Below are 21436 nucleotides of genomic sequence, written 5' to 3' on the forward strand. Positions count from 1 at the left end.
CATTGATGCTCGAGATGAATGAAGGCTCTCCCGGATGGTAATGAAAGAAGCCCATGGTTGCAGGAAATAGGTACAAATGCTCCAGTTTTTGCAGAAACTCCTCTCCCTCAATTGCGGACATGCGCTGCTGTGCATCCGATGGGGGAGAAGGCGAAATTAGAGCTACTTAAAAGAGAAATACAAAAGAGCCAATCAGAGGGCAACGATTGCAATAACCACTAGAAACTTGCATTTGCATATGATAGGGATTAATAACACGGGTGGCAGGAAAATAAGATTCCCTGGTTCCCACGACAACAGCAAACAAATGATGTTTACGATCATAGCAGAGCCCACATGCACAGATGACCATGGGACACTTACCAAAGGTGGTACCATTGGAGGGAATATGTGCATTCTTGGGCAACTTTGTCTCTATGACATAGAATCAGATAACCAAAGAACAAAGTTTCCTTCCATTTTTACGACTTCCTTTATTACCATCGGCAGGAAGTGAATAATTCCTTTATTTTAGCATAGCCAATGAAGAGTCTTCTCTGGAAAAGTAGAGCAAAGGTGCGATTTTGAGGGCCCAAATGAGAAGTAAAGGGAGGGAGGGAGGGGGAGGGGGGGGGGAGAGAGAGAGAGAGAGAGAGAGAGAGAGAGAGAGAGAGAGAGAGAGATGATTCTGGAGAAGCGATTGCTATCCAGCAGAAAAGTTTTAAATTGTGTAGCAGAAAGAATCAGCAGACACTGTCAGCAGCGAGTCGCTAGAAAAGTAAAAGAAGAAGAACAAGTAGAAGTAAAAGATCTGAGACATCAGATAGAACCATACCCACATTTTGCTGGAGAGAAGGAACCCTGTTAACAGATTCTAGGAGAAAGTGATTCAACCGGTAAGCAAACTATTCCATTTGTGTGAATGAAAATGTCAAAAATAACATTAGCAGATACAATTTCAATGCTCCCCTCCTGATTTACTTGAACTATTTGTTAATTCATTCCTAGGTGGAATGACTATAATGCTAAAACAAGTACCCGAAAGTTTTCCTAGCAAAATGAATGCCAAGAAAAGAGTAACATAATAAAATATGGACAAATGCTAGTTTTCTAACTATGATGAAAAAAAGTACTAAGAGATGACAAAGCATAAAAACCAACTGCCCCAAGTTTCCCCTTTTCATGAAATATGCAAAATACAAAAGGTGCTTATGAGCATTATAATTATTCAGCCTGAGTAATAATGCAAACGACAAAGTTAAGGAATGAGGATTTCTGTTTATAAGATAGAATGCAGAACTCTATAAAGAGTCGACTGTATGATTCATATAACTTTACTCAAGTCCTTGAGATGAGCTGAATATGATCTGAAATTTAGATTTGACACGTGTCACTTTTATACAATTAACCAGATAGAATGCAAGTGCTGTGTACATGTTTCTTTTTGTTTAATAAATATTGTTATGTGTTATTACATGTCTCGTTCTCACTGCCAATTCTCTAATCCACACCAGAGAAAATAGATAGAAGTAAGGATGGGGTTAAAGCGGGGGCTGGATGGACACTCCATGATCACCCAACCTAAAATACACAACACAACCTAATGCTGCAGCGGCCAGGTATTATACAACCTCTGGTTGCCGAGGGTACGGGTTTTTGTCCTAAGAGATTAAAGGTTTAGAGCGGCATAGACGACAAGGGCTCCATCCCGAAATAGGGGAAGGGTACAAGACAATGCCAGAACGAGAGCACCTCACAAGATGGCACTGTGAGAGAATTAGAGATGGGAGAGGCCCACAATCGAACCCTGCTGAAAATGGGGCTGCGTAACTGCAGGCTGCTCCAAGTGCCTTTGCTAACCATGGTTCACCGGCAACAGCACCTACAATGTGCACACGAGCATCGAAACTGGACCTTGAGTGATTGGAAGAAGGTAGTCTAGTCCGATGAATCATTTCCTGTTGCACCATGTGGATGGCCGGGTAAGTGTGCATCGTTTACCAGGGGAAGTGATGCCTTCTGGATGCACCATGGGATGAAAACAATTCAGTCACAATTTCATGGCAACGGTCTTTCCTTCTGGCGGTGCCATCTTTCAGCAGGATAATGCACCGTGCCACACTGCCCAGATTGTTCGAGATTGGTTCGCGGAACACGAGGAAGACTTCCAGGTATTGCCCTGGCTTCCAAATTCCCCGTACATCAATCCCATCTAGCATCTGCGGTTTGTGCTGGAACAGCGACTCCAATCTGTGGCGCCTCGCATTCAATCTGAAAATACCAGGTGACTTGAAACCAGATGCATTTTCAAATTAACGCATTTCCCAGTTTCACAAAAGTTGTTTTTTTTTTTTTTAATCTTAAAACCTTAATATTTCTGTTTCTAAATTCCTTACCTTTCCAGCGATGTGCTATGCATCCACATTATCCTGTTTATGACGAGAGAAAATTTCCTTGATCACATGTTCATATTTTCCACTGTCCTGGAAAAACTACTGTAATTTTCTGCGGTTTGAAAGTTTTTCCTCTAGTATAGAGCTAAGATGAAGCTCTGTACAAAATTTCATTAAATCTGGTCCAGTAGAAGATAAATTATTGTTGCCATCATACAAGTATGATTGTAACTTGTATAGAGAGAGAGAGAAGTAGAAGAGAACCATCAAGAAAGAGAAGAATGATGATATCAAACTCAGGATCCTGGTTGTGCCGAGACCCTGCTCAAGATGTGTGCCCTGGGGTTGAACAGAAAATTAAAGGTTTCTGTTCTTTTGTTGGTTATTATATCTGCATTAATTGTGGGCCTAATATAGGCTTTGTTAGTTCAGTTGTTGTTGTTGTTCTTTGGTTTTTAGGAGCATTAGCAACTAAGGCCATATTGCTCCAGGATATGCGGTGGTCATTCCTTAACCTTTCCACATCCTCCGTATTTGGTGGTGACGGGCTCGAACCCCGGTCTAATCAAGAAGCGTGTGCTACGCACTGCTGCTCCTTCCCACCTGGCTACGGAGGCACCAGTAGTTCAGTTGTAATTGGTTGCTTGTTTTTCTTGCTGTTATCCTCATGGATCTGCATGTCATTACTCAAGTTGCTGCTATCTGTATGTTACTACAGGTAACCTTCGTATAACACGGTAGTTTGGTTCCTACAAAATCTTGTGCATTGCGAAACAGTGTTATTTGGGAGTAAGAATCAGTAAAAAAAAAGGGGGGGGGGTTATGTTCCAAAAGTTAAAAATACATTTTTTTTTTTAAATAACTATTGGAAACTTGATTTTTATAGTAGTAATAACTTTATTTTAATTTTATATAGTAAATAGTAATAACTGAACAAACATCTTACCCTACAAACTGTGATACTTATATGTCAGATAATGTACACATTTAATTTTCTTCCTCTTCATCGCTGCTAAGCACAATCTCTCCTGCAGCATCTAGATTTGGTGTACCTTCTGGACACTTCGAAGTCACAATGGTCTTACACAAGCAAAAGTTCAATAGCACAGAACCTAACCCAGGGATCTCCCAACAAAATACAGTGGACCTCTGCTTAGATATAAAGCACAAATTTAACTTTATTATCTTACCAATTAACGAAGTTAAATGATATGTGAAAAACGGAAGAATTCTGCAGTTATCAAAATAAATTTATGCTTATGTACATGGCTTAATTAATATGTACTGTAATATGTACATACTAACTAATTGATATTTCTATTCGCTGACTTTTTTTTTATTGTAAAATTTTAAAAATGTTTTTTATATGCTTAAATATTTCATAGATGGGGTAACACATTGCACCACAATAACATGAAAACCCACAGAATTCCAGCTGTTGGTACTATAGCAAATGCACAAAGGTCAAGTTTACTACCCGTTTATAATTGATTACACTAACAGAAAAGACCAATAAACTGGAAACTGCAAATTGTTTTATGGTCATGACTCCCAGAAATGTGCTTTGACAAAATATCACAAAGTCAATAATGACTAGCGAGTCAAAAGCGGGGATTCACAAAAGGGAATGGAAACGTTCGAAAATTACATCTAACATAATAGCAAGGTTTTCCAGTACAAAAGCTCAAAAATACCGTGTTATGCAAGATTTCCTGCAGTTCTCAAACCGTGTTATATAAGTACTGTGTTGTGCAAGGATTGCTGCAATTTTCAAACTGTGTTAGAGCTAAACCATGTTGTAGAAGTAGTGTTATACAAGGGTTACCTGTACATACAAATGGCAACTTGAGGGAGGAGTCAATTCTGACTTTAATTCTGGAACAGTTTTTGAAATACAAGGTAAAGCAGAAGGGGGTTAATTAACTTTACTATTTCAATTCATATTGTTATCTATGCTATGTTGTATGACTCAAGTTTCCTTCATTATCTTCTACTGTAATAGTCTTGCTCTCACTTTGTGGTCACAAATATTTAAGGCAAGGCTCCTGACCAAAGGTTTCTGTTATGACACATGAGGTTTCTGCTTATAAAATCTGCAGGCGGTAATCTGCTGCTTTTTATATTAATAATATTTTTTTAGCACACGAATCTTGCAACCTGGCATTTAACAGTAAAGTATCATTGTCATATACCAATGAGCCAAAACATTATGACCACCTACCTAATATGATGTTAGTCCTCCACGTGCAACCAAAACAGCTCATATCCAGCAAGGCATGGATGCTACAAGATTTCTAAATGTGTCTTGTGGTATCTGGTACTTGGGAGATTCAGGAGGAAGATGTAAAACAGTTGATCAGGGAGTCCCACAACTGGCAAAACCCAGGAATACATAACACCCACAATTCCTAGCACAAGAGGCTCACCTGCACACACACACACACACACACACACACACACACACACACACACACACACACACACACACACACACACACACACACACACACACACACACACACACACACAGCAGAGTGGTTCACTCGAATGATAAGGCATCCAAGACAATCTCAAAGTTTCTCACTCAAGGAATCACATATTGGAAGGCTAAAGACAAAAATACAAGAAACCTGGCAAAATACAGGCCAATCACCTGTCTTCCAACAATGTACAAGATACTGACCAGCTACATAACCAAGAGGATATCAGACCATTTGGAGAGCCAGAACATAGCGGCTGAACAGCAGAACAGATGCAAGGAACAATTAAACATGGATGCCGCAGTTACAGACAAGCCTACAAGAAGCGGTGCAACCTGTACACGGCCTACACAGATTACTGCAAGGCCTTCAATTCATGCCTCATTGTTTCTAATAGAGACACTGATGATCTACAAAGTCAACCTCATCGTCAGAATCTCAACATAAAAGTAAGAAACTTCTCAGCCTCAATAGTCAGGATCTCCAGGACTTGGGGCTCTCCAAGCACAATACTCCTTTACTACAAGGCAGTGTTCCTCCCCATAGTCACATTCGCTGCAGGGGCGTGGTTTCACTGGGCAATTAAGTGTAAAATTAAAGAGAAGCTGAACTCTGTACAACGGGGACTTCTCCTGGCCACCCATCGGATCTGCAGAACAATCTCCAGAGCAGCAACACAAGTCACTGCAGGAGTTCTTCCACTGGACCTCCTTGTAGTTTATAGGGGACTATGCTACAGAATATGGAAGAGGATTCCTGCAGCAATCCTAGGCATCCAAAATAACTTAGACATAGATGTGAAAAGAGAGAAGCTGCGCTGCTATAATGAGCTAGTTCATATAGGGAAAACACGATGTGACGCAACCAACAAGGGACTAGTCACGAAAAACTTCATATTGGATGTTATCTTTGCAGTGGCAAAATCTGTTACGAAATTATTATTACCTATATGATGCAAGGAAGCCTGAGGCTTATGCTGCACCAGCCAGAAAAAAAAAAAAAAAAAAATTCCCGAGTTACCCTGAGAGAGAGAGAGAGAGAGAGAGAGAGAGAGAGAGAGAGAGAGAGAGAGAGAGAGAAGTAGAAGGGAATCACCAAGAAATAGAAGAATGGTGATATCCAGCTCAGGACCCTGGGTGTACCAAGCCCATACTCACCAGATGTGAGCCCCCGGTGGTTTACTCTCACGATGGAAACCTCCTATCTAGTCACAGTACATGGGGCCCTCAATGAGAAACTGTTTCAATTTAGTTTTCAGAGTCAGACCTTTGTTTCTGTGGAGCAAAGGAGAACTGGTCCCTATTACTCTGACTATGCAATATATGATGAATCCAGAGAAAAGTTGAGGGATAACGTCCAGGGATTCTCCTCAACTGCAGTGGAACAGCTAATTCAAACAGAAAATAATCTTACAGAACTCCAGGGCTTTGCAAAAGAAATTTTTGCTCGAAGAAAGAGGCTTATTCTGGAGGTGAACCCAGTTGTGCCCCAGATCAATCAAGTCTGAAGATAAAACTGGACAATAAGATTTGTTTCACCAAGAAGACCTGGACAATACTTTAAGTTTAAAAGTCTGTTTTTGATGTTAGAGTTCTTGATAGACACAACTGTTTAATATATGAATGAGTTGCTAGCGTAAACTTTATGCATTATTTTTTTTTAATTAATTTATATATTTTATGTTTTTACAATTCAACGTTTTATTTATTTATTTTATGAAAGATGTAAGATACTCAGTTGAGAGTTGCTAAGCAGATTTTAACTTGTGTTCTGGGTGTCACCTTTATTTTTAATAAAAACAAAGTCAATCAGACAGTGACAAATTTCCTTGAAGCATCCATGATGAAAATGGAGTATGATCATTAAGGTAGAAAACATCACAACCACAATGATCCCCACCAGGAGAGGAATCTTTCAGGGAGATGCCCTGAGCCCACTGTGGTTGTCTAGTACTGAACCTGCTATCCACCACGCTCAACAGCAACAAGTATGGATATAACTTCAAAGAAGGAAGGAAAAACCTGTACACCCTCTCTCACCTGATGTACAAATTCTTTACAGTGGGATCAACTGAAGATGTTACCAACAGTAAATGCTAAGTGGGAAGCATTCAAGGAATTAATCGTGGAAGCTACTAAAAGTTTCATACCTATTAAGAAATATTGTTCAAGGTTTAGGCCAAAATGGTTATCTAATGAACTAATGAGATTCGTAACAGAAGAATGCATGGGATGCATATAAATTATCAAGCGACTCAGAAGCCTATGGCAGATATAAGCTAGTCTGTAATCAGGTCACAAAAGAGGTTAGGCAGGCGAAGGCAGATTATGAGAAATCCTTGGCAAAAGATGCTAAGAAAAACAGCAAGGATTTCTTTCCTTATATAAACTCTAAAAGGAAGGGGATGAATCTGATTGGTCCACTTGACATCGATGGTTCGACTGTTGATGATCCTGCTCAGATAGCAAACAAACTGAATGAGTATTTTGCATCTACATTCACACATGAGGAATTATTAAGGTTTGAAAATGGCAGAAGGTTATCAAATTGTAGCAGGATACTTAAAGATTTTGTAATAACTGAGGTGGATGGGAACTATCCAGTTATATTAAGGGAGATGGCAAAGCAACTAAGCAAACCCTTAGCCATAATTATGAGAGCATCATTGGACTCAGGGGAGGTTCCCATGGACTGGAGATGTGTAAATGTATCCCCAATTCACAAAGGGGGATCGAAGGGTGACAAGTAATTACAGACCAGTTCTGTTCCAGGGAAAATAATGGAGTCACTGGTTAAAGATGCATTGCAGGATCATCTAGACAAGACAGCAGCAACAATTCAGACACAGCATGGGTTTGTTAAGAGAAAGTCTTGTCTAACAAATTTGATAGGATATTATGATGTGGTTACAAAGGAACTGGATGCAAAAAATAATTTTGATATCATATATTTGGATTTCAGGAAAGCTTTTGACACTGTTGCGCATGGAAGACTACTGTACAAATTGGAGCAGAATGGTATTAAGGGTAAGTTGCTACAATGGATAAAAGGATGGTTAAGAGGGAGAAGACAGAGGGTGGTAATCAATGGGTGCTGCTCTTCGTGGACTAATGTTATTAGTGGAGTCCCACAGGGTTCAGTGTTGGGTCCACTGTTTTGTATATTTATCAATGATATTGAAGAAGGTATATCAGGCTTAATGTCGAAGTTTGCAGATGATACAAAGTTGGCAGGGTTGTTAATGACAGTAATGGCAGTGTGCTACTGCAACAGGATCTAGATAATTTGGGCAGATTGGCTAAGAAGTGGCAACTGAAGTTTAACCTTGACAAATGCAAAGTACTGCATATGGGTAGAAGTAACGCCAGAGAAACGTACCAACTGTGTGGTACTACACTTAAGGTGGTAGAAAATGAAAAAGACCTGGGAGTAATTGTGCAGTCAGATATGAAGTTTTCTGAGCAATGCAGACAGGCTGCCAGGGCAGGTCATGGGGTTTTGTCAATGATATATAGGAATTTTGCTAGCAGGGAGAAGGAGGTGATTGTCGCTCTGTATAAGGCAATGGTCAGGCCACGCCTTGAGTACTGCGTACAGGTCTGGAGGCCTCATTTTAGGAAAGATGTAGATTTACTTGATTGTGTACAGAGAAGGGCAACAAGATTGCTGAGAGGAATGAAGGGATCCTCTTACAAAGAGAGGCTTAAGTTCTGCAAATTGCAGTGGCTGGAGACTAGGCACCTGCGCGGTGATCTGATTGAGGTGTATAAGGCCTTCCTTCCACTTATTATTATTAATAGCCATATGGTGCAAGGAAGGCCGAGGCTTATGCTGCACCAGGAAAAAAAAAAGTTCCCGAGTTACCCTGAGAGAGAGAGAGAGAGAGAGAGAGAGAGAGAGAGAGAGAGAGAGAGAGAGAGAGAGAGAGAGAGAGAGAGAGAGAGTGTCAAAAGTAGAAGGGAATCACCAAGAAAGAGAAGAATGATGATATCCAGCTCAGGACCCTGGGTGTTGTTCAGATTACAAACCTAAGGGGGTATAAATTCAAATTAAGAAAGGACAGAGGTAGAATAGATGTGCGGAAATTTGCCTTTAGCCAGTGGGTAGTTAATTGCTGGAACAAACTTCCATCTGTCGTTGTGGAAGTTGATATGTTGAATAAATATGAGGAGGAACTGGACAGGCATTTGGAGGGAATGGTGTGATTTTTTTTTTTTTTTTTTTTTGGCTGATGCTGCATAAGCTCATACACTTGCTTTCTTGCATCACATGCCACTACTACTACTACTACTATATCAGGATGGAATTTGGTCTAGACAAATGTAAGAGCCATCAGGGATATTAGTATGCCAAAACTACCAGCTGCAGACTGGTAAAGAGATCCAAGCCATGACAGAGGGGAAGACTGACATATACCTAGGGATAGTGCAGGCTCAGCAGCTAAAACACAAGGAAAGCAAGACCTGCCTGACTGAAAATTACCATTAGAGACTTAGAAGCCTGCTCAAAGCAAAGCTGAATGGAGGGAACACGGTTAAAGCCATAAACACCTACGCAGTCCCTGTGCTAACACATTCCTTCAGGATCATAGATTGGACTAAAACCGAGATGGAGGATATCACAAGAAAGACAAGGATAACGATGACCAAGAGCTGCCAACACTACTAGAAGTCAGCTGTGGAGAGACTGAAGCCAGCTCAGAAAGAGGGAGGAAGGGGCCTGATAGACCTCACCGAGAAACAGAAAACAGTGATAGCTAACCTGAAGGATTTCCTCCAGAAAAACACGGCAGCACTCTACCAGGCCATAAGGAAGATAGACAAGTGGCATACTCAACTCAACCGAAGCAAGGGGTCCCCTCCCACCTAGACGGCACAAATGAAGCTAGAAATATAATTCACTCCAGGGTAGACACTGCACTTACCATCATCAAGATCACATATATAAAATAAATAGCTTCCAATGCACGGCTCATGAGAGGGACACTTCCCCAAGAATGAAGAATTCATGCTCACCATCCAAGAGCAGGTAATCAACACTAGAGAAAATACATTGCCAAAGAGCCCAGAGTGTCAGATGACACATGTAGACATTGGCATCTGGCTTCAGAAATGATCCAACACATCACTGCAGGATGCAAGGTGATCACCCAGACTGAATACACTCGTAGACACGAAAAGGTGGCCAGGATAATACACCAGAAGCTAGCAACGGAATACTAGTTGTTCAAAGAAAGCGTACTGTACTACAAGTTCGAAACCAAACCACAAGCTGTACTGGGACTGCACCATAATAACGGACAAGACAATACCGCACAACAGACCAGACATAATCCTTGTCTGGCAAGAAGGATAAGGCTACCTATCTGATTGACATAGTGGTGCCCAACACTGGAAACCTGAACAAAAGATCAGGAAGTACATGAACCTAAGACAGGAGATCAAAGAAATGTGGTGTAAGCAACAAGCATCCCTATCATCGTGTCAAACACCAGTATGGTGCCAAAGAACCTACATAACAGATTAGTAGCAATAGATCTCCCAGTGAACATATACATGGGACTCCAGAAAACTACAATCCTGAACACCTGTAGTAGAGTAAGAGAGTTTCTTGACAGTAACACCAGACATGATAACCACACTGCATACTTGGTAGAAGTGCCTGTCAATAGTAGTAGTAGTAGTTGTAGTGGTGGTGGTGGCATGTGATGCAAGAAAGCAAGTGTATGAGCTTATGCAGCATCAGCCAAAAAAAAAAAAAAAAATCACACCATTGCCCCCAAATGCCTGTCCAGTTCCTCCTTAAATTTATTCAACCTATCAACTTCCACAACGACAGATAGAAGTTTGTTCCAGCAATTAACCACCCGCTGGCTAAAGGCAAATTTCCGCACATCTATTCTACATCTGTCTTTTCTTAATTTGAATTTATGCTTCTTTAGGTTCGTAATCTGAACAAGTGGAAGGATCCCATCAGAGTTCAGAGTGCTCAACCCAGTTGGGGGGGGGGGGGGGCAGTGTGGAACTTGGGCCCCCATCCCCCAATCAGGGAGAAATAATATGAGAGCAACAATAATAATATTCCTCATTTTTATACATAAAAGCAAGATTAACTGCTTCCTGATATTCAATTAATAAATTTTCCAAATTTTAATGGCAATTTTAACCACAAAAGTTCTCAGGAATTGGCCAAACATTTTGACCAACCAAAAATTGTTAAAAGCATTTTCAAAAATTTGAGATCTATCTCAAATGTTTCAGATAGATTTCTCTATATATGAGAAAAATTTATTTTCTTCAATTAAATTCCTTGAGCTTGAAGTACTAGTCAAGACATTAAAGGCAGATATTGTTGGGATATCCGAGACAAGGTGTCACACAGATAAAGAAGTGCAGAATTGGAATTTGGGGAGTACAATGTGTACAGGAGAGGAGGGGGGGAAGGGGGGTTATGCTGTTGGCTAAGAAACACAAAATCTAAGGAAGTCCATCCAATTGATGTTGATGGGAAATGCAGTGCTGAGTCTGTTTGGTGTGACATAAGCACAGGGAAAGGAAAAATGAGAGTAGGTATGTGTTATAGGCCTAATGAATCTGATGAGTATAATGAACAATTGTGCAGACAAATAGAGTGGGCAAATAAATCAGAATGTCTTATAATGTCGGATTTTAACTTTCCTGATATTGACCGGAACTTGTGGGTTGGTCACTCACACACTAGCAAGACTTTTTTGCATAACTGTTTTCTACAGCAGCATGTTCAAGAGGCAACCAGAAGGAGTTTGTTTGTTATTTGTTTTTTTTTTTTTTTTTTTTTTAGGACCATTAGCAACTAAGGCCATATTGCTCTGCGAATATGCGGTGGTCGTTCCCTGACCTTTCCGCATCCTCCGTATTTGGTGGTGACGGGATCGAATCCCAGTCTAATCAAGAAGCGTGTGCTACGCACTGCTGCTCCTTCCCACCTGGCTACGGAGGTGCCACCAGAGGGAGTAATACTCTTGATCTGATTATCAGCAGTGATTATTCATGCATTAAGGATTTGCAGATAAAGGAACAACTGGGTGACAGTGATCACAATGTACTGATATGGGAATTACTTAGATATGTAACTACCATCAAGGCTAAAAGAAAGGGCTTTTGCAAATGTGACTACAGGGAGTCTCAGACAGTTTTTAAATTCTGTACAGTGGGATCAACTGATGATGTTACCAATGCTCAATTCTAAATGGGAAGCCTTCAGGGACTTAATCTTGGAAGCTACTAGGCTTTTCATTCCAACTAAAAATACTGTTCAAGATTCAGGCCTAAATGGACGAGGCTTGTGGCAGAGAAGAAAAATGTATGGGATGCATATAAATTATCAGGTGACACAGAAGCCTATGGCAGATATAACCTTGTCTGTATTCAAGTCACAAAGGACGTTGGGCAGCAAAGGCAGATTACGAGAAATCTTTGGCAAAGGATGCAAAGAAAAACAGCAAAGATTTCTTTACTTATGTAAACTCTATAAGGAAAGGGATGAATCAGATTTGACCACTTAACATAAATGGGTTGACTATTGATGATCATGCTCGGGTAGCTGATAAACTGAATGAGTATTTTGCATCAACATTCACACATGAGGAGAATGCCAGAAGTTTATCAAACTCTAACAGGGAGCTAAGTGATTTTGTAACAACTGAGAGCAAATTGGAGGAGAAATTGTTGAAGTTAAACCTAAGAAAAGCACCTGGGGTGGACAGGATCTATCCAGTTATATTAAAGGAGGCAGCAAAGGAAGTAAGCAAACCCTTAGCCATAATTATGAGTGCTTCCTTGGACTCAGGAGAGGTCCCTATGGACTGAAGGTGTGCAAATGTACCACCAATTCACAAATGGGGTTCAAAAGGTGACAAGTAACTATAGACCTATTAGTTGAACTTGTGTTCCGGGGAAAATAATGGAGTCACTGGTTAAAGAAGCATTGCAGGATCATTTAGAAAAGATTGCAGGAATAGTTGACACAGCATGGGTTTGTTAAAGGGAGGTGTTGTCTGACTAATCTGATTGGATACTATGATGTGGGCACAAAGGATCTGAATGTCAAAAATAATTTTGATGTCACATACAGTACTTGGATTTCAGGAAAGCTTTTGATACTGTTGCACATGGAACACTGCTGAACAAATGGGAAGTATGACATTAAGGGTAAGTTTCTACATCGGATAAAGGGATGGTTGAGTGGGAGATGACAGAGAGTGGTAATCAATGGAACCACTGTACATAGACAAATGTTATTAGTGGAGTTTTCCAGGGTTCAGTGCTGGGCCCATTGTTTTGTGTATTCATCAATGATATTGATGAAGATATATCAGGATTAATGTCCAAATTTTCAGATGATACAAAGGTTGGCAGGGTTGTTAACAACAGTAAAGATAGTATGCTACTCCAACTGGATCTAGATAAGTTGGGCAAATGGGCTGAGAAGTGGCAACTGAAGTTTAACATTGACAAATGCAAAGTACTGCATATGGGTAGCAATAACCCAAGAGAAACGTACCAACTGTGTCATACTACACTCAGGGAAGTGTAAAGTGAAAAAGACTTAGGGGTAATTGTGCAGCCAAATATGAAGTTTGCTGAGCAGTGCAGATGGAGTCTTGTCAATGATATATAGGAATTTTGCTAGCAGGGACAGGGAGGAGATTATCCTGTTGTACAAGGTGATGGTCAGTTCACACCTGGAGTACTGTGTACAGGTCTAGAGGTCTCATTTTAGGAAGAATATAGAGTTGCTAGAACAAGTACAAAGAAGGGCAACAAGATTGGTGAGGTGAACAAAGGGTTGCTCTTACCAAGAAGGGCTTAAGTTCTGCAAATTTCAGTGCTTGGAGAGAAGACATCTGCAAGGTCTGTATAAGATGTGTATAAGGCCTTGAACGGGTTGAGCAAGCTGAATGCTGATGGGATTCTTGCTGAAATTAAGAACCTGAGGGGGCAGAGATTCAAACTGAGGAAAGATAATTGTAGAATAGATGTGCAGAAATTTGCCTTTAACCAGCAGGTGGTTGATTGGTGGAAGACTTCCATCTTTTGTTGATAGCCTAAATAAATTTAAGGCTGAGCTGGACAGGCATTTGGAACAAATGGAGGAGTGAACTAATGCTAATTTCTTTATGAAAATAGTAAATATCATTCAAATAGAATTCTCCTGCAAGTAGAATTAAACCTTTCAGTGAATTCATCAGTAAAAATATATGCTGTCAACATGTAATTAAATGTTGTTTAACTAAATACATTTGTGAGAATCATACATATAAAGGTGTCCACAAACCTTTACAAAACTGTTATTTGTGTGAATAGCATAAATGACACAAACACGAAAGAAGCCACTTGCAGGTGATATATGTTATTTGAGTTCTTATTCATCAACTTGAAAATGTGCAACCGACAGTTGATGGCAGCATAATTGCAAACTGTAATCATGGTGGAATTTACCACAAAAATTCCATCCTCTTGATTGTCATCAATTGGTAACTTCTGTATGAGCTGTACCTTGTATGGTTTTATCCTCAGCAACATAACATGATACACCGTTTACACTGACATGTTATGCTTACAACTGGCACACTGCCAATTTCCCTGATCTTCACAAGAAACATCCTTGAACCAGCTCCACTGTGTCCTTGTTGACGTTTTTTCGGCCAACACCTCGTCTAGGACAACTGCACAAACAGGTGTTTTATGAATTTTCTGTACCACTGTAGAAATGTATGTCTACTCAGTGGTTACCTTTTAAACTGTGTTGAAATTTATAAATAACAGTTATCGCAGACTGCATCTTGCTGAACCAAAGAATGCACTGTGCCTTCTTCTGGTTGGTAAATTCTATTATGATTATTACAATTATGCTACCATCTATTGCAGCATGCACATTTTCTTGTTGGTGAATAAAAAATTGAAATTATCTTCTATCACCTGGTAGTGGTTTAAGGTTTGTATCATATATCCTATTCGCGCAGTAATGTTTTAGTTTGTAAAGAATATTTGTGAATACCCTGTATAATGACAAGAATAAGTCTGCATACCTATTAGACCCATTACTGTACCCACTGCCAGACTGCCAAGAATTTGAAGAATAGCCATTATGTGATGCAGAGTCAAGTTCTTCATCCCAAGCATCAGTATCATTACTATAGTGTACTTTTTGAGTGGTGTCAGCATTCCAATTGTCATCCCAACAGGGTTCTTCATTCCTGGAATTCCACATTGTTTTTCTCTTTTTAAATTAAGTCAGTATCTAATAAAAAAATATTAACGCATTAGACAGAAATTAAATTAATTTGTAAAAATTTCAACAAGTTTATAAAATTAAATATTAACTGAAATCAAAAAAGCAATGAAACAATTAGGAGCCACAAAATATATAAAGTTCAGTACACTAGCATACCAAAAAGTTCATAGACTTTGTTAAGCCAATTTCATGTGGGAATTGGCTTGACAAATTCATTTGTGTGTTACAGCCGACTGACTACAGAATGTCAGAGTTTGAGTAGCATGCTAACATCAAGTTCTTTAAACTTGGGAAAAGTGATATACAGTAGATACATCACAAGCATAACATACAATAAAATTTATGATGCTTTGAACAAAACAGCAGTTAATGAGTGATTTAATCAGTTTAAAAACAGGCAGGAAACACTGAAAGATGAACCACACAGTGGTTGCCCTTTGAAGTCACAAAGTGACAAAAATGTTACGAAAGTGAAGGAACTCATGTGAAATGATAAGTGATAACTGTTGATAACAAATGATAACTGTTGTTGAGTTTGCTCAAGAAGTTGGATTGTCTATAGCGGTGTTTCCCAATGTTAGTCCCATGCCCCACATGGGGGAAATTTGATTGTTCGGGTGGGTGGGGGGGAACAATTCAAAAATTGCTCGTCTTGAGTTTAAAACAACTGCCTACTATGATTTAACTTGTACAAAAGAAGAATTGTTGGTATCTCAATTTGAAATAAGCATTCGTTAAATGTTGTACTTTCTATAGAGCCGCACTTTAAAGTTTGGAGTAATATTAACTACAGTTTGCTCGGAGAGTATTGCTTATTATGACTAGTGAAGGAATAGTACGTACTGTATTGGACGATTGCTTATGGCATGCGCAAGCAAAGTGGTTGTCTACTGTAGCCTACCACAAACTCCGCATGTTATATGAAATAGGTAATTCCTTTCATACAAATGCTCGTTTGGGTGTCGTGACTATACATTTGGATAGGTTTGGCGATCTCAGATTAAAATAAAAAATTACTTTGTCTGTGCACAGAATTATTATTAATGAAGAACTGTGATACATAATGGTATGTATTTGTCGTATATGTATATTTCTGTTGTTTCAGTAAATAAGCAAATAAGTCCAAAAACTCAAATTTGCAGGAGAGGAAAAATAAACTTCACACTCCCATATAAACATGCATATATTCAAATATACAAATATTTATTACTCACACTAAAACTACAATAACAAAGATATCTGCATGTCACATAATAGTAAATAAATACTTGATTATAGTGCACTTATCTCATTTTTGACAAATTAGACTTATCTGCTTGTTCACAGAGACCACAGATTTAATAGCCCGAATTCAGTAATTTGTGTGATTTATTCATTCAAAAAACATAGTAATAATTAATTTTGATATATTCAAATAAAATTAAATTAAATGCATAGTTTATTTTTAATTTATCTTATATTTATTTCTTTCAGTTGCACAGTAAACTGAATAGTGCAAGTAAAAAAAAAAAAGTTCGTCAGTATTCAGAGGAATACTTAAAATTTGGTTTCATACCCGCTGTCCACAATCAAAGGTCACCTTTGTCTTTTATGCCAACAATGCTTGACCAACGAATCAATGAAGCGAGGTCATCTTGAGGCACATTTGAAGGCGAAACATAATGCTCGTGTAAATTCTGATTTAAATTACTTTCAAACTTTAAAGAAGAATTTTGAAAAAATAGCAACATTAAAGTCTGTTTATTGCTCATACTGAAACTGTCAATCGTACTCTTGAGGCTAGTTATGAAATTTCTTTACTCATTGCTAAATCTGGGAAAAATCATACTATAGGAGAGAATTTAATCAAACCATCAATATCAGCATTTCTTAAAACAGTTCTGGAAAAAGATAAAGACGTGAAAGCTATGCCACTCAATAACAATACTGTTAGCAGAAGAATAGATGAAATGAGTGAAGATATTGAAATACAACTTGTTGGAAAGCTGAAAACAAGAAATTCTCGGTGCAAATGGATGAATCAACTTTGAGAGACAGTGAAGCTGTACTGATAACTTATGTAAGATATATTGATAAAGGTAATTTTGCTGAAGAAATGTTATTCTGTAAATCATTAGAGAGCACCACTACCTCCAAAGATATATATAATAAGCTAAAAAATTACTTAGATGACAATAATATACCAATGAAAAATATAACATCTTGTGCTGCAGATGGTGCTCCTAATATGATGGGCAAGAAAAATGGCTGCTTAAAATTGATGAAAGATGAGAATCCAGAAATGCTTCTTGTGCATTGTGTTATTCATAGGGAAAACTTGGTAGCTACAAATATTTCGCCTGTTCTTAATGAAGTACTAAAATCAGTTATAAAGCGTGTCAATGCTATTAAAGCTAATGCCAAATGTGAGCGTCTCTTCAAGCTTTTTTGTGAAGAACAAAATGCAGATCATGTGAGACTTTTACTTCACACTGAAGTAAGGTGGCTCTCGAAAGGGAACTGCTTGAAAAGATTGATGGAACTATTTGATACTATTAGTGACTTTTTAAGTGACAAACCTGAAATGAAGCATCTGTTAATGGTCGATGGCAAAGCATTTGTGAGTTATTTAGCCGATATCTTTGAAAAACTAAATCTTAACTGAACAACTTCAAGGAACAAATAAAACTCTCGTCGATGCAAAAGCAAAGATATTTGGTTTCATTATATTTATTGAATTATGTCAAAAATATATTTGTAACAAAAATTTTGAATAGTTTCGTTGGCTGCAAAAATGTGAAGTGACTGATACTGCTGTACTCGTTATTGTCGATCATCTGAAATTTCTGTCCACTGATTTAAAAGAAAGGTTTTCTGTTTTAAAACAAATTGATTTTCCAACCTGGATGATGCAACCAATGTTAGTGGATTTGTCTGATGTATCAATGTAGTACCAAGAAGAACTCTCAGAAATGCAAAATGATGAGTCAGTTAAAACTTTATTCAATATAAAAGGAGCGATGGCATGGCTTTGTGATGAAACAAATTAAATACCCAAATTCAACCAACTTTGCAAGAGACCTATTGTTACTGTTTCCATCTTCATATTTAGCTGAATGTGGATTTAGTGCCATAAATGATTTGTTACTAAAGAAAAGAAATCGACTGGATATCACAAAACGGGGAGACTTGAGACTAAAGCTGACTAAATTGGAGCCCAATATAAAATCTCTGCGGAAAGCATCAAGCACAAGGGTCTCACTAAATTTAGTGCACTCATCTAAAAGTGACTTCACATGGAATGTTGAAATTATTAAACAATTAAATAATAATTACTAAAAATTAAAATATTATAGAAAAATCTTTCATATAAATTATTTTGTACTTGAATTTTAGTTGTCTATTAGTTTTGAAAATTTACTTACTGTTTTTTCTTAATAATTTCCTAATGATTTCTTCCTAAAACCTAAGTCTTGTGTCCTGAACAAGTTGTAATTAGGCTTCATTTAGGGAATAATTCAATTTTTGAATATAAAAAATATGTATATCGGTGTTTCCCAATGTTACATAGGGGGCATCAGAATTTTAGAAAGACTTAGGTGGGGAATGGTAAAAAAAGGTTGGGAAACACCGGTCTATAGGCTCAGTACACACAATCCTGACAAGATTTAGAGCACTGCACGTGTGCAAAGTTCGTTCCATGCCTGCAGTCATATGATCAAATGGGCTATAGGAAAGCCATCACAGATAATTTGCTTCAAAAAAAAAAAAAAAAAAAATCTATGCAGGATCTGAACTTCCTAAAAAAAAAAAAGTGGTCACTGGAGATGAAAAGTGGGTGTTTCCTGCAATATCGAGACCAAGGTGGAATCACCCAAATAGCACACAAAAATATCCCCATGGCCCAAGAAGTTTTGTGCGACAAAATCCAATGGTCCAAGACATGCTGATAATTTTTTTCAACGATGAGGGGCATAGTACACCATGAATTTGTGACTAGAGGGAGAAGCATTACTGCTGCTTACTACATTGAGATTTTGGCACACTTGCATGAGAATGTGAAGCAAAGATTAGCTCAAAAATGGAAGGCAGGATCTTGTGCCACGACAATGCACACAGTTATACAGCAATTGCAATTCAACAGTTCTTTGTTGTGAAAAAAATTAGTCGTGAAACAGCCTCCCTACTCCTATGACTTCTAGCTGTTCCCTCAATTAAAAATGGGGGCTTCAAGATCATCGTTTTGCTAGTGAATGATAACAACAAAAATTCTGAAGCAGCCCTATGTGTGCTAATAAAACACAATTTTAAAGAATGTTTCAAAGCTTGGAAAGACTATGGAGCAAAAGTGTGTGTGTGTGTGTGTGTGTAAGGTACTTTGAAGGTAATTATGTTAGTAAGCACAACTGTTCACTGAATAAATTTTTAAAGTAAAATTGTGGGAACTTTTTTAATGTACCTCTTATTGATTTCACTACAATCTGCTTCATTACCAGTGTAAATACAGTTAACACAAAAGGCCTGATTAAAAAGATTCTAAAACTATTTTAGAATGGTACATACAACATTCTTATAAGTGACATCTTCAATGTTCCAACTACTTCTGGAAGCATCAATGGAATTCTTCAATTGTGCACTAATTAAGTTCAACTGTTGTGAATTCTGCTGGATAGTTGAAACATTCTCATATCATCATCACCCTTTATACTTCATTTTGAGTTTGGGAAGTAAAAAAAAACTGCATGGGGCAAGGTGAATGTGGAGACTGGGGTACTATGGGAATGGTTTTCTGGATAAAAATTCTTGAATGGTGTGGGCAGGGACATTTTCACAATGGAGAAACCATTCACCATTTTCACCTAGCCTTTTCTCTCAGTCAAATCAGAACCTCTCTATAACATGGCTAGTTTACTCTGGTCATTCTGAAAGATATTAATGAATAATACCCTGTCTTAAAAAGACAGGGTATTATTCATTATCACAAGTATGAACGATTTATGAGAGACATGGCAAGATCCAGTATTAATTACATTTAAAATATGAAGCTCTAATACATTTTTTTGAGGCTAGCTGCTACAGTCCACTGGACCCAACCTAGTGATAATTCTCCAGATGGCATTTGGATCAGCCAGTATATAATCGTACTGCCAGGATACAGAGTTTTGAATTCAAGGGAACAATATGTTTTTTGGAAATTTAATCTTATTGATTAATTAACATATTGAATTATGTTTTACAAATAGTTTAAATAGTCTTAGTTACATTAATTAGCTTACTTTTAAATTTAGCTAGTGATTTTGTAAGTTATGACTTACTATTTGTACCATTATTGTATCAGGTGTTTTGGCACGAATATTATAGCATGTCACAAGTAGTGCAGTGGAATAGTAGGGTTTTAACTGTGATAAGTAGCTCAAAGGTTCTAATCACTTGTTGGGCATATCTTTGTGTTTAGCTAAGGAATTTTACTTTTTAGTAAGGATGTAACTAATTGGTCCCTGCCATCACAATGGTATAGCATAATGTATATCTTGAACTTGATAGTGTAATGCAGTGTTTCTCAACATTTTCGTTGTTGCGGCACACTTTTAAAGGCACTAAAAATTTGAGGCACACTACAATCACTATTATACTCATATATATATATACATATTCTGTACATATATATTATAAATAATATATACAGGGTGTCTCAAAAATACACAGCATAACTTCAGGAATGAGTTGTTCCTCATATGTAAACAAAAATATTTTATATCGACATAGTTCTGGAAATGCTTGGTTTCAGAGTTTTGAAGGTCTGTCTATGACACTTACTGTTCACATCACCCTATAGTAATTGTTCAAAATGTCCATCAAAATGTCGTCAATGTAAGGCCTTAATACAGGCCTTACATTGACGACTCGTGAAGACTATGTCAAATTCCTCGCATGTTTCGTATTGTCTCACAACCCACCACAATTCGATTGCTGAGAGTTTCCACATCAGCTACCGGAGTCTCATACACCAATGACTTTAAATGGCCCCATAAGAAGAAATCTAGTGGGTTTAAATCAGTGAGCGTGGAGGCCAGGCAGTTGGTCCACCCCTCTACTTCAGGAGTCGTAGATGTTGGTCATCCTCTGTCAGCACCAAGAGCTGTAAAGGTCCCATGTTCACAAAGGTGGCAATGGATACCTTCAAACGTTTTCCTGTCTGGACATCTTCGTTCTGGGAACCTTTCGTGGTACAAATGATTAGCCTCCAGGGCATTGCCATCCGCCAAACCGTACATAAAGTGCATATCCGCTTGCTTCTGATTTGAGTGCATGGTCAGAATGGAAAACCAC

At 38.3% G+C, this 21436-nt stretch overlaps 1 protein-coding gene across 2 annotated transcripts in view; it reads right to left on the reverse strand.

Moving 5' to 3' along the window:
- LOC150087421 (putative ATP-dependent RNA helicase DDX43) overlaps positions 1-21436 on the reverse strand; it is a 246754-nt gene that overhangs the window by 199965 nt on the left and 25353 nt on the right. For both annotated transcript variants that reach the window (XM_090372060.1, XM_090372059.1), the window contains exon 2: positions 14922-15133. In XM_090372060.1, the coding sequence (XP_090228186.1) occupies positions 14922-15103 (182 nt within the window). In that variant the 5' untranslated portion in view covers positions 15104-15133. The remainder of the gene's footprint in view (positions 1-14921; positions 15134-21436) is intronic.

This window comes from Mastigoproctus giganteus, chromosome 4 (genome assembly GCF_048544385.1).
Source record: "Mastigoproctus giganteus isolate SK-2022 chromosome 4, ASM4854438v1, whole genome shotgun sequence".
In the NCBI taxonomy this organism is placed as follows: Eukaryota; Metazoa; Arthropoda; class Arachnida; order Uropygi; family Thelyphonidae; genus Mastigoproctus; species Mastigoproctus giganteus.